The sequence below is a fragment of the Schistocerca cancellata genome, chromosome 1 (assembly GCF_023864275.1).
Source record: "Schistocerca cancellata isolate TAMUIC-IGC-003103 chromosome 1, iqSchCanc2.1, whole genome shotgun sequence".
NCBI classification, from domain to species: domain Eukaryota; kingdom Metazoa; phylum Arthropoda; class Insecta; order Orthoptera; family Acrididae; genus Schistocerca; species Schistocerca cancellata.
In genome coordinates, this window is record NC_064626.1 from 1005692383 (window position 1) to 1005707622 (window position 15240).

Sequence of the window (15240 nt, forward strand, 5' to 3'; positions counted from 1 at the left end):
ATTGTAAATGTATGTCGCCTCTCGCGGACGGCTGTAGCTGCCTATGTTATAAAGTTGTATGCGTTAAATAATAGTCCAATAACTTGCGATTTAAAGTTTTAACAGACACACGTAACAAGTTGTAGAACAGGTATATGTCATACTGCAGTTCATTCAACGATTGCTAAGGAAATATAATTTATCAACACAGGATGATGCTTACACTTCAGTCGTTCTGCCATTTCTTGAGTTCTGACAGTTTGTTTAGGACTCTTACCTGGACGGAGTGACACAAGGAAAACGGAAGACTGAAAAAAGAACTGAGCGGAGATATTCATCCGAACCCTCTGACGGAAGAAATAAGGTCGGAATGGTATTGTTATTATTATTATTATTATTATTAGTATTATTATTAAAATTAAGACTCTATGAGCAATACATGAGTTCCCATCGCCAGTATATTTCTAAACGATAATGACGAGAACCTCAGAGAAAATCGAGCTCTCACAAAACATAACAGAAAGCCGCTGTTCTTTACTATTGGAATGGGATAGGAAGAGAGTGAGCGATTAGTAGGACCAAAGTATCCCTTGCCACACATTATAAGGAGACTTGCAGAGCATAGATGCAGAGGTACGTTGACTGCACTGTAAACTGTGCAGACAACTGTTGACGTTAATTTCCAATATCATTTTATATTGATCTTGACAGCAGCGTAAAGTAAAATGTGTAGCCAAGGAACAATATTTATTACATGTTTGCTATGTAATGAACAGTTTAGATAAGGTATGCAGAGAGAAAAAGTGTGGTTTAAAATAATAGAAATTAGAATTCAGCCCGTGTAGTCTTTACGTTTGTGGGATCTCTTCATATTTATTTAGGGCTGTCGCAGGCTATCGCTCGCGTTTCTCTTTAGATATGGGCATTGCCTGCTTGGATTGCGTGCAACAATATGCAAAGTAGTTTACTTGACGACTGGCTGTAGTAACAGCAGCTGCTTATTTACGTATTATGTCTGTGGGGAAAGAGACGATTACGAGAAGAAAGCAGTTAGTGACTGGGGAATCTTTCCTGCAATAGTACTCAGATTCACACGATGCCCACAAGATTGTCAGGCATGCAGCTGACAATGCAGTCAAGAATATCTCCAGTCTTAAGAAACTAGGTCATTTTGAATATGACTCCACTTCCACACTAGAGTTTCTTGAAGACATGTTTCAGGAGATTTGTATCCTTTATCAAAGTTCCAACAGAAAGCAAAAATCTATCGTTACTTACAACTGTGCAAGTTCTACAAAAAATCTTCTTACTTAATCAAGTTGGTAGACTCTTTATAAATAGTAAGGAAGTCAATACTTCAGCACAAGAATTTTACAAAGTGATTGCCTTTTTTTTCAGCTCAAAGTGATATACCCAAGTCTCGTAGCCCATAACAATCCGTGACCCAGTAATCTCCCCATTGGCCTCAAATTGCTCCAATTTTCGTTGAATCGTGTAGTTTGTTGTGAGCATGCGTGGAACCCATCTTTAGCACAACTTTAAAATCCAAATCCAAGAATCTCCCGATCATTAAACACATACTTCCAATGTTCACTGATAGCTGTAGTGCCAAGAGTTGTGATGCGCAGGTCTGCACGAATGATGGCATCCGCACGACTCACCATGTTGGGAGCCGTGGCTGTGACAAGACATCCCGAACACGGACATTGGTGGAGCGCAGTTTTGGCACCTCCTGACGCTTTAACTTTCTTTATCGATCATCCAGTAGTAAAAGGCAGAATGGATAATTAACATTTAAAGTCAGATTCCTATATAATCTCTTTCAAATAATGACAAAATTGAGTATTAAACCATTGCTTGACAAACCTCAGTCTTTTCGCAGTGTTCTGGCTTGCGTGAAGTTTTTCAGTTTCTTAAAAACTACAGCGAAAGAGATTATGATTAGGATATCTATTTTGATTTTATCCTGAATATTAGTGATTAAATTGTTGGGACGTCCAGTACAGTTCTATCCAATTCTTGGCACAGCTAGTCTTGCAGTACCTTGTTTCCCAATTGATAAAAAAATTCTTGGTTTCGGTTTTGTCATATGAATTAATTTTTGAATGAAAGGTTATATGAAGTTACGAGCGATTTGAGTCTTGATTCATTTTAATACATCCTTTATAGCTTCACTACATCAAATACAACGTGTGCGATATGTGCGCACATCAACAACGTAACATACGCGACTCCCAACTCACAGTTACTTGAAAATACCAAACGAAAAGTAAACAAAGATATACCTAAATGCACAAAGACGCAATTTGACAATGAGATAACATCATAGTTGAGTGTTATACGTTTACATCTTAGTACTTTGATTTCATTATTTTTACATTTAAAATTAATGCTGTAAGTATTAGAGAGAATAATACATAGTAAAAATAGTAATACCAAAAATAATAATAACAATAATAATAATCACTGTTACTGATGTTTTCAAGATTACAATAATTGTTTGATAATTTTTTAGTATTATGATATTTCTTCCAAAATACATTCGTACATAAATACGAGGGTAATCCCAAAAGTAAGGTCTCCTATTTTTTATAAGTACATAGACCTGTTTATTTCTATAATGGTTTACATCAATTTACAGATTGAACATTTAACTGTTTTTCGACACAATCACCATTTCTGTCGATGCATTTTTGTAGACGCTGTGGCAGATTTTGTATGCCCATGTCATACCAGCTCCCCGCCATGCTGTTCAGAAAATTATGAACCTCTTCTTTCACCTCGTCGTCGGAGCTGAATCGCTAGGACCACAATTAACGCTGACAAGTACTGTGAGACTCTGAAAAAACTCAAACGGGCAATTCAGAACCGGAGGAATCTTGAGCAAGGATGTACACATTCTCTATGACAACGCTCGCCCACACATCGCTCGGCAAATCGTTGATCTCCTGCAATAGTTTCAGTGGAACATAATCACGCACCCACCCTATAGTCCTGACTTGGCGCCCAGTGACCTGTTCTCCAGGTTAAAAGAACATTTGGCCGGAAAGCGATTCAGCTCCGACGACGAGGTGAAAGAAGAGGTTCTACATCTGCATCTACATCTACATCTACATACATACTCCGCAATCCACCATACGGTGCGTGGCGGAGGGTACCTCGTACCACAACTAGCATCTTCTCTCCCTGTTCCACTCCCAAACAGAACGAGGGAAAAATGACTGCCTATATGCCTCTGTACGAGCCCTAATGTCTCTTATCTTATCTTTGTGGTCTTTCCGCGAAATATAAGTTGGCGGCAGTAAAATTGTACTGCAGACAGCCTCAGATGCTGGTTCTCTAAATTTCCTCACTAGCTCTTCACGAAAAGAACGCCTCCTTTCCTCCAGAGACTCCCACCCGAGCTCCTGAAGCATTTCCGTAACACTCACGTGATGATCAAACCTACCAGTAACAAATCTAGCAGCCCGCCTCTGAATTGCTTCTATGTCCTCCCTCAATGCGACATGATAGGGATCCCAAACGCTCGAGCAGTACTCAAGAATAGGTCGTATTAGTGTTTTATAAGCGGTCTCCTTTACAGTTGAACCACATCTTCCCAAAATTCTACCAATGAACCGAAGACGACTATCCGCCTTCCCCACAACTGCCAGTACATGCTTGTCCCACTTCATATCTCTCTGCAGTGTTACGCCCAAATATTTAATCGACGTGACTGTGTCAGGCGCTACACTACTAATATAGTATTCAAACATTACGGGATTCTTTTTCCTATTCATCTGCATTAATTTACATTTATCTATATTTAGAGTTAGCTGCCACTTTTTACACCAATCACAAATCCTGTCCAAGTCATCTTGTATCCTCCTACAGTCACTCAACGACGACACCTTCCCGTACACCACAGCATCATCAGCAAACAGCCGCACATTGCTATCCACCCTATCCGAAAGATCATTTATGTACATAGAAAACAACAGCGGACCTACCACACTTCCCTGGGGCACTCCAGATGATACCTTCACCTCCGATGAACACTCACCATCGAGGACAACGTACTGGGTTCTATTACTTAAGAAGTCTTTGAGCCACTCACATACTTGGGAACCAATCCGATATGCTCGTACCTTAGTTAGGAGTCTGCAGTGTGGCACCGAGTCAAACGCTTTCCGGAAGTCAAGGAATATGGCATCCGTCTGATACCCTTCATGCATGGTTCGCAAGATATCATGTGAAAAAAGTGCGAGTTGCGTTTCGCAGGAGCGATGCTTTCTAAAGCCGCGCTGACGCATGGACAGCATCATCTCTGTCTCAAGGAAATTCATTACATTCGAACTGAGAATATTTTCGAGAATCCTGCAACAAACCGATGTTAAGGATATTGGTCTGTAATTTTGAGGATCCGTCCTTTTAACCTTTTTATATACAGGCGTCACCTGCGCTTTTTTCCAGTCGCTCGGGACTTAATGTTGGGCAAGAGATTCGCGATAAATGCAAGCTAAGTAAGGAGCCAATGCAGTAGAGTGCTCTCTGTAAAACCGAAATGGAATCCCATCAGGACCTGGCGATTTATTTATTTTCAACCCATTCAGCTGCTTCACAACCCCAGGTATGTCTATCACTATGTCCTTTTCTTTCTGAACAGCATGGCGGCGAGCTGGTATGACATGCGCATACAAAAACTGCCACAGCGTCTACAAAAATGTATCGACAGAAATGGTGATTATGTCGAAAAATAGCTAAATGTTCAAGCTGTAAAATGATGTAAACCATTGTAGAAATAAACAGGTCTATGTACTTATAAAAAATAGGAGACCTTACTTTCGGGATTACCCTCGTAATTACATTCGTGCATAAATAATTATATTTTAACATCTCTTTCTACATAAATGAAAATCAGTAACTGATGTTGTGTGAAAAATGTTAATGGCTTGGGTGCTACATTATTGCATGTATTGTTTTGTGTATTAGTAAATAAAAGTTTGCCTTTGATCAATTGCATTATACCGTCACCGACCAGATCATTGGAGACGGAGATCTACATCTACATCTACATCCATACTCCGCAAGCCACCTGACGGTGTGTGGCGGAGGGTACCTTGAGTACCTCTATCGGTTCTCCCTTCTATTCCAGTCTCGTATTGTTCGAGGAAAGAAGGATTGTCGGTATGCCTCTGTGTGGGCTCTAATCTCTCTGATTTTATCCTCATGGCCTCTTCGCGAGATATACGTAGGAGGGAGCAATATACTGCTTGACTCCTCGGTGAAGGTATGTTCTCGAAACTTCAACAAAAGCCCGTACCAGGCTACTGAGCGTCTCTCCTGCAGAGTCTTCCACTGGAGTTTATCTATCATCTCCGTAACGCTTTCGCGATTACTAAATGATCCTGTAACGAAGCGCGCTGCTCTCCGTCGGATCTTCTCTATCTCTTCTATCAAGCCTATAGTCTGTCTGTAAACTGAAGAGCGAGCAGTGCTTTTGGTGGAGAAAGCGGCCTTTCCCAGAAGAACCCTGCCACTGGCCTACAGGGGCACCCAAAATCCGTTGCCCGCTACCTGCCTAGCGGTGTAGATCAGCGAGCAGTGATACACGTCGTTCTGTTCGTGGGATCTTAATTGCCAATGTCAGACAGTTAATTTTGTATGCTTACTGATATACTTCGGTATCCGGAAGTGATGGATAATCGCCCTGCATTGCAATAAAATGTGCAGAATATGGAGAAGAGGAGGTATTAATGGAGTAACGAGCGTTCGATTGTCTGTAATGTTACAACATCATGTGTTAAAGAGGCGGCACAAAAGAACTGTGGGCTAATATTACCAGTCCCAATCAGAGGGCTGCAAGTTATGCAAACGTCAGCCTCGCCACAACAGGACGCATAGGGAAGAAACGCGAAAATAAACCGCGTGGTTTACTGGAACCGCCACGAAAGAAAACTGATAATTTTGGGAGGAAACTCTTCGTTATAGGCAGTTTCACAAAATCGGTCATTCGACAAACGATGGAGGACTTCCACATAAACCAAAAAATAATGACGACATTATGGACATTGCTTACTGCCGTCAAAAAAAAAATTCAGTTTTCTTTGGCAGAAAGATGTTTTACGTAAGACACAGCGTAAAATGGGATTTACCTGGAAATTTCTAGCTTTTAATAGAAACATAAAGTAAGAACAAGGCGTAAATTCTACAGATTGATTGCACCATACGGGGTTCGTTTTGCGAATAGCAGTAGAGGGTACATACATTCACATGAACAGGCATTCGGTTCTGTATTTGTAGCAGAATCCTGACTTCCATTCCTACGTTAATATTACTTACTCTATAATGTTGTACTTCGGAAGAAGCTATCGTCTTTTGGATTCATTATGGTCTTAACGCATTTGTTTAAAAATAAACGCTGCCAGGACGTATCTGTACACGGCGTCGACAAAGATTTAAAACGCGCGCCGCGGCAGGACCGGTAGTAAGTTGTGAAACAGCCTGTAGAAGCGCCTCGTGACGTAGCTGGGTAGGCAGAGTGGGGACTCGCTCGCTCGCTCTTCAGTTTACCGACAGACTATATCTGGTACGGATCCCACACTGCTGAGCAGTATTCAAGCAGTGGGCGAACAAGCGTACTGTAACCTACTTCCTTTGTTTCCGGATTGCATTTGCTTAGGATTCTTCCAATGAATCTCAGTCTGGCATCTGCTTTACCGACGATCAACTTTATATGATCATTCCATTTTAAATCAATCCTAATGCGTACTCCCAGATAATTTATGGAATTAACTGCTTCCAGTTGCTGACCTGCCGTATTGTAGCTAAATGATAAAGGATCTTTCTTTCTGTGTATACGCAGCACATTACACTTGTCTACATTGAGATTCAATTGCCATTCCCTGCACCATGCGTCAATTCGCTGCAGATCCTCCTGCATTTCAGTACAATTTTCCATTGTTTCAACCTTTCGATATACCACAGCATCACCCGCAAAAAGCCTCAGTGAACTTCCAATGTTATCCATTAGGTCATTATGTGTATTGTGAATAGCAACGGTCCTACGACACTCCCCTGCGGCACACCTGAAATCACTCTTACTTCGGAAGACTTCTCTCCATTGAGAATGACACGCTGCGTTCTGTTATCTAGGAACTCTTCGATCCAATCACACAATTGGTCTGATAGTCCATATGCTCTTACTTTGATGGAGGAGGATGTAAAAGTAAATCAAATATCCAGACAGGTCCATTTCAGGGGAACTATTCCGCTATTTATTTTCAGGGAGTTAAATGAGATTTTAAAAGCTGTTATCCTCCAGAATCGAAACCAGTGTTTCACCACTGCGCCTCTTTTTTCGGTCCAAAACAGTCGGTAGTGATTAATGAAGTGAAATGAAAAGAGGTCAGAGATTTCTGGCCAGATGCGCGTTTAGTGATAAAAAAGCATCAATGTGAGTTACAGAATTTGTCGTACAGCTCTTTACCTTATTTATGGATGGTTGTCTCTTCGACTAACACGCTGTGGTCGCTGCTCGCAGACCTGACTGCTGTGCACAAAGGAGTCTGCCTGCCGTCGGATGATGAGGACGCCGGAGTGGAGGAGCCAGGAGAAGGAGAAGGCGAAGACGTAGAGGAGGGCAGCACCGGCAGCGGCAGTGGCGGAGGCGGCGACGAGCAGGAGGGGTCCGGCGCGCAGACACCGCCGGCTCCAGCGGCTGGCGACCCGGCGGACGAGGCCGCCGCCAGCTAGCAGCCGCCACTGGCGCCAGTCGGTTATGTTGCGGACAGATCCGAGGAGCTCTGGAAGCGCCATGGGCGCCCTCTAATATTTCGCATAAGGCACAGCCGAGTGAGGCGTCCGCGATTAGACGATATACCAGCGACTTGGTTATCTGCCATACAAGACTTAACACTGTCCTGCTTGTAGTGTCCGTAAAGCCTAGTTCTTTAGTGGTTACAAGACTCGCCCGTTGGGATCACGTGACACTCTTTGTTGCAGCAGGAGGAAACAGCAAGGACTGGATATCGCGGACGCGGGGTGGCCGTGTTGTCTAGGGACCTTGCCACAGTTGGCGCAGTTCCCTCCGTCGGAGATTCGAGTCCTCCCTCGGGCATAGGTGTGTGTTGTCCTTAGCGTAAGTTAATTTAAGTTAGATTAAGTAGTGTGTAAGGCAATGGGCCGATGACCTCAGCAGTTTGGTCCCATAGGAACTTACCACAAATTTCCTAATTTCATTAGTCTTGGCAAGTATAAATAGGTGATGGTGTGCTGTAAATGCACAGGCTGATCCGCAACTGAAAAATGTAATACTTTGAAGCTTAGGTATCGCTTCTTCTCGTTTCTATAAAATATATTAATGTGGAGATTTTAGAGAAAAAAAATTGTATGAAATAAGTTAGGAAGTACAATGGACACTCTAGGAGACAATGTGCGCAAAATGAATCTGCAATGGAAAAAGTTATATTTGTAAAGTAATTAGTTACATTACTTCCAGTTGCCTAGATTATCATTCTAGAGTATCTGCTGTATGATGTGTTTGAAGGGATGTTTAGAGATTTCACTTGATGGAGACTCTGAAACTAATATTAGCACAAGTAATGTGCAAGATATAACTGAAGATTTCCTAGTGACAAGAGAAGAATCAACAACTGAATATTTTTCTGAGCTATTGGTGATTTATTACCCGAATACAACAAGTATTTGCTTCCCAGCGCATTTAAATGACGTTCCACTAGCGCAGACGAATAGTGTAGTATAGAGAAGTGAAAGCTAGTTTTACAAAATGGAGAATCAATTATGTCATCGTATTAAAACCTGCCAAAGAATGTAACATTATTTTGTCAGGACTTGATGAAGAAATGACAACCACGCAGTATTGTTAAATAAAGATTTATTACTGATACCTGAGTATCCGGCGTTGCCCTATTCTGTATTTATTTCAATTCTATTAGTCCATCTCCTCCTTCCCTCTCTCTCTCTCTGTGCTATGCTACCCCTCCGTCTCTCTGCCCATCTCCTCCTCTCCCCTCTCCGTCCATCCCCTCTTGCTTCATTCCCATGTCCACCTCCTCCCCTCTCCATCTCCTCCTCTTTCTTTTCTCTGTCCATCTCCTCTTCCCCTCTCTCTGTCCATCTCCCCCTAGCCTCATATATCCCAAACTGCGTCTTTTAATGATATAATTTAACAGTTCATTCAACAGCGTGTTTCGATACCGTCTGCTAAGTGTGTTGGAACAGCAGCAAAGGACAAAAAAATGTAAACGTCATGACGTCATAACTGATGCGACTGTTTTACTTTGTGAACAACGAAAATATGATAAGCGACGAACTCTTTTCATTTCATCACTTTTTGGGGGTTGTCAGCGAGAAAAAGTTTTTTAAAGATTTGAAATTATATAAAGTTTGCTGCAAGTTTTCGCCTTCGTATTCTCTTTTCTATTATTTGCTTTGTTTTGTTTTACTATTATTATTATTATTTGCGTAACAACGCATGTATGAAAAGAGCCGCGAAATACCTTTTAGTATTGCTGTGCTATGAATTTCTTTATAATCATTAATTTTCAGCAAAACAGAATATATTGGGTTCTTATTGTTCTGTATCTGGCTTTCTATTAAAGGAACATTTTTCGTTACTGTAACTCACTCTAAAAGTCAACATATCTTCCCTACTTTACAGTTATTGAAAATGAAAATTACTTTGTTATGAATACTGCTGTTACAGTTCGCATGATTGTTCAACAACAAAATTTTGCAGTGGATTTTGGTTATCAGTAAAACACCATTCAGTACCACGACTAGCACAAGAACATGAGACTATTATCGGAGAAAAATACGTTTTCACTATAAGGTTTGCCAGACCTGAACCAGGCACAGCAAGATTCCTATTATATTACGAAGGTAAATTATCTTTTTGTACTGTTAGTTATATATATTATCAGCGGGCCGCGTCAACCTGCAACACATCATAAAATCTGCTGCTCTGCTCTGCAAGTCCGGAAGCTGAAAGAAATAATTTTATTTCACTATTACCTTCCCGCTTCTTTGCGGTATGATAGATTTCATTTAATGTAGTTTGAATACGCCGCGGCAGCGGCTCGTTCGTTCGTAGCGCAGCTCGGCACCACGGATAATATTTAAATAACTGAAAATGTCTTACAAGGATGGGATAATATGCCAAGCAAGCTATTACAAATAATAATGCAAGGTTTCATTTAAATAACTCTATTCCAAACATTTACATATGTTAACTATTACACACCTTTAAAATGAGTACGTAATGGCGTACATCTCTCAGTCTTGACAAAAGAAGGCTACGCTAGCGTACAATACAACGTCACAGGCTATCCTACTCGCTTAACTCCAAGAAGAAGACAGAGGAATTAATGTTCGCTCTGTATTATTTATACTAGTTGCACATTCTCATCTTTGTTTGATATTTATCGTCTGTGGCGGTTTCAGTACTCGCCGACACAGATATTATCTAAAATAAATAATAAAAAAATACATAATTTTATACAATAACAAAATATGATACACAAGGTTTTCTCGTTACTACATAATATGTCTTTTGCTAATAGACGTTACAATGCCCCCTGGCAGCAATTGACTAACGTTAAGAATGTTCGGCAATATGCTGCCACTAACGTCTGTTTTGTCATTGTCTGTCACCTTAATTGGAATATTCACTGTTCACTTCTTAGCTCTTTTGCACTATAGTTTTAATTACACTCTTTATAGTTTTCTCACACTTTGCGAGGTGACCGTAAACCTAGTCCCAGGGTCCTTACAGTTATCTGGCTTCCTCATTCGGGCTACGTGCGATCAGAAAACCTGGGAAAACTGCGCCGGAGCCATGGTCATCTCGCCGGGTTTGTCTTAACACACAGTTTGATTGTTCATCAAAAAAAGTTGGACTTTATCCAATGTTCACAGATAACAAAGGTTATTTATGACAAAACGTTAAACTTTTAGACTCTTTGTTAAAAATGTATCTTCTACACTCTTTCATATTTGTGTTCTGTGTTACAATGAAAGTCAATCATTAAACAGTTTTACAGTAGTGTAATGGATTGTCTCTGCCCTTACTCACGACAAATGTTCTACCATGGTATGGCATTCGTGTCAGTTTACTTCACTAATATGATGAAAACATATCATATATATCACTGAACCAATGAATATTTAGAGTCTACACACAGTAACCAAAGAAAAAAAAATGTTCGTCACGTAATTTCGTGTCCAATAAACCATTTTCATATTAGTACATTAACCACGTAGTTGGTAGTTCGGTTGAATGACAACAATGTTGTAAGAAGCGGGCGGCGCGAAGCAATTGTTGCGTAGCGTCGTCTGGAACGCGGCGTGCCGACGACCGCTGGGGTCGACGACCGGCTCGCAGTAACAGCGACGTCGTGCTGAGGTGGCGCCCGAGCAGTCGCGAACCGCGCCGAATCATTCACCAATGTCGGCGTGTTGCAGTAGTTTACCGCGACCGGCTGGCTGGCGGCACGGCACTCGTCTCTGCTTCTCCGCATGGCTCCCCGTCGTAACGCATGAAACAAATATTCCACAACGGTGTACTGTCTTTAAGGATACAGATTACTAGCTGTGGAAGAAAATGCAACTTGGTTAAAAGCATTTATTGTTCAGTAAGCCGTCGCTTCGCTGGTATGCACAGGATGTTTTGGCGTGATAACATTTTTCTTGTGGCATTGTGACACTGGTATTCAGGGTTCGTCACACGCACATTGTACTACACACTTTCACTTGTTCTCACGGTCGATACGATGCCAGAGCGTCTCTCAATACGCGAAAATGTTTCGGTTCACACACACTAAATGTCTCCGTCGAGCAATGTTTGTTTGAATCGACTCCGAACGGATCACTAACTACTGTTTTTATACATAGTATATTGTTCGCTGAGCACTGCACTATGACAGGTAGTCACTCAACACTTGACTTATACCGACGTATATATTGGTGCAGATACAACAGTCATTTTCTGTCCCTACTACACACAATATTCCGTCCTTTCCTCGATTGTTTATGCACACAGTTTATTTTTAATGCATCTAAACTGTTCTTAGCATAATCACTCTCATCTACATTGAGCCCATTGTGTTTACCTCGTCACTACACACTTTTAATGCTATTACTAGGCGTATATGGCCTTTTTGTAATTATTTAAAGGTGTGTGATTTTTGGTACATAGCTTTCTTTTCCTTTTTCAGTGTAGCTTGCCAGGTTATCACCCATCTAGCAAACAGATTTTACCATGTGCATGACAGCTTGACTTGGGCATATCGCTCAATAAATACTTCATTTAGTACTAGTATTATTTTTAATGATCTGTCCTACAGGACTACAGTGTAGTTTCCGCGTTGATTGACTTGATTTGCGTATCGCGTAATTAATATTCAAGGACGTGTACCAAGTACACAGGCTTCAATTGAAGCATCGATACATACAAAGCGGAGTTCACACGGAACGGGTTTGTTTTTGATTGGATTCTGCTCCAGTGTCGTTCTCAGATCACTACTGGAAGTAAACGTTACATCACATAATTGTTTCGTACTACAAAGTCAATTTTTGGCTAGTAGAGACTTTCTCTCAGGGTTCCTTAATTCTAACACAATTACATCTGTTACTTTACTATATGGGATTGCATCATTAATTGTACTTACTTACTACAAATGGAAAATGATTCAAAAAATTAATCCTTATTTTATCAACAAAAAGATTGTTCTTTGCTTGATGTGCATATAGTATTTTAGTGACACTAATTGTCTGTAAACAAAGTCTTCCCTTTGCATTTTATTGCTCAGTTTACTGATTCTACTTCCTCAAAGTTTAATTACACACAAATTCTTTCTTAAAACTAACATACTTATACCCTAAAACACAATTGAAATCTTCTTAAAACTACTACTATTTACATGTGACATGACACTGAATAAATAATTTTACATCTTTACGTGGATACAATCCTTTTATCTTCCCTGTTTGGGGATGTGCTAACAAATAGCTACATTCGTGTGGCACCTTTATTACTTCAAAGGGCCCTGAATATAGCAATAGCCACTTACTATTTTGCTTTAAGGTGGCTGAGGATTTGGGGTGGTTACGAATAAGCACCATGTCCCCTACATTGTATTTCTGTTTGTTAGTTACACCTCGGTCGTACTTCTTTTTTCTCTTTGCAGCACAGCTGGTTAGTTTGTTCCATATCTTTTTTATCTTTTCCTCCCTTGTTTCTGCCCTGGCTGGTAGTCTCGGTAAAGGCGTGAGCCATTCATTCTGTCTCTCATTAACTCCTTTCAATATCTCTACCGGTGGGTATCCTGTACTTGAATGGGGTGTTAAATTGTGTATTTCTACAAATTTAGGTACCAACCCAGGCCATTTTGTATGTCGGTTCCCTATGTAAATTCTAAGGAACTTATTCAATTCTCTGAATGTTCCTTCGACTAAACTTGCTTCTGGATGGAACCGGGATACCAGAATATGCTGTATACCTTGTTCCCGTAGGTAATTTTTCCAGGTGCGACCCGTGAAATAAGTGGCATTGTCAGTCGTTATGGCTTCGGGTTTCCCTACTTGAGGCAAGTATTCTTGATTGATCCGTCTGACTATGGTTTTGGCAGTAGCTGATTTTATACAATAAATTGCCAAGTATTTGGAAAAAATATCGTACATGGCCAGTATATATTTCATACCTCCTCTGGCCATGGGATAGGGACCTGCTACATCCAAAGATACTAATTGAAGCGGCCGGAGTGGAACTATGGGATGAAGTTCAAATTTGGTGGACCTATTACAGTGTTTTGCTTTCTGGCATATAGCGCAAGTCCTAACTATTGCCTGAATTTGGTGTTTCATTCGGGGAAAGTAGCAGTATCTCGCCATGATTTCTGCACACTTCCCGATCCCTGCATGGCCCCATGCCAAGTGCGTGTGCCATATTATAACTTTTACGGACTGGTTAGGTATGCATACTGCCCAGCAGTCTTCTTTCATGCTAAGTTTATGATACAAAATATTGTCCACAATTTTAAAACCTTGCTCATCTCTATTGTTAGCACCCTTTTCAATATTATTAATGAGTTTTGCCCACATCGGATCTGATCTGTGTAGTTCAAACATATTTTTACATATATATAAAAAATCCTTCCTGTAAGTATTGTCACGTACTAAAAGCACTTTATACTCGGCGGATTGTTCTAGCATTTCTGCTAACTCCGGTAATCCTACCGGCAGTCGCGACAAAGCATCCGCTACTATGTTATCTTGGCCCTTTATGTACATAATCTTTATTCGGTATTCTTGTAAGGTAAGCATCCATCTCCTCAGTCGTGTATGGAATAGCTTGCATGACATCAAAAAAACTTAACGCCTGGTGGTCACTATACACTTTAATCTGCTTACCATATAGATAGTAATTAAACTTTTTTACAGCCCAGACTACGGCGAGCGCTTCCAGTTCGGTTGCCGAGTAGGCCCTCTCGCAGCTAGTTAAAGTCCTACTGGCAAAGCCGATAATCTTTATTGTTGCCGGGTCGTTGCCTTCCTCCCACTGGAACAGGCACGCTCCCAAGCCATAGGAACACGAGGCCGTCGCAAGACAAAAATTTTTTAATAGATCCGGGTACTGCAAAATATTTGCATTCAGCAGGGCGGTTTTAATTGCTTCGAAAGCTTGCTGACATTTGTCAGTCCAAACCCACTGCACATTTTTTCGTAGTAGGTTTAACAATGACGCGTCGTTTAACAACTGATTAGGTACGAACCTTCTGAAAAAAGACGTAAGTCCAATGAACGCTTTCAATTGTCTCTTAGTTCGGGGGCTCGGAAATTCTCGTATCGCCTCTAGTTTTTTGTTGTCTGGGCTGATACCAAGCGGCGTGATAAGGTGGCCTAGAAATTTAATTTTATTTCGTCCGAATTTTGACTTTTCTAAATTTGCTGTCACACCTGCTTGCTTAAATCTCTCTAATACTCTATGCAGCAATTCCATATGTTCGTCCCAAGTAGCAGTAGCGATTACAAGGTCATCAACATATACTGTGATTTTTTCTAACAAGTCTGGACCCAGTACCGTGTCTAGAGCAGTAATAAATACTCCAGCACACACATTCAATCCTAAGGGAAGTACCTTGAATTGGTAACTTCGCCCTCCGAATATGAAGGCTGTGTACTTCCTTGATTCTGGTGTAAGTGGGATTTGCCAGTACGAACTTTTAAGATCGACCGAGGTCAAGTACTGCACTCCGTGAAATT

The 15240-nt window shown here is 41.0% G+C and overlaps 1 protein-coding gene across 1 annotated transcript in view; it reads left to right on the forward strand.

Moving 5' to 3' along the window:
- LOC126121327 (serine protease inhibitor dipetalogastin-like) overlaps nt 1-7713 on the forward strand; it is a 219189-nt gene extending 211476 nt beyond the window's left edge. Inside the window, exon 9 of the mRNA XM_049915083.1 lies at nt 7502-7713. Coding sequence (XP_049771040.1) covers nt 7502-7713 — 212 coding nt within the window. The remainder of the gene's footprint in view (nt 1-7501) is intronic.
- The last annotated feature ends 7527 nt before the right edge of the window (nt 7714-15240 follow it).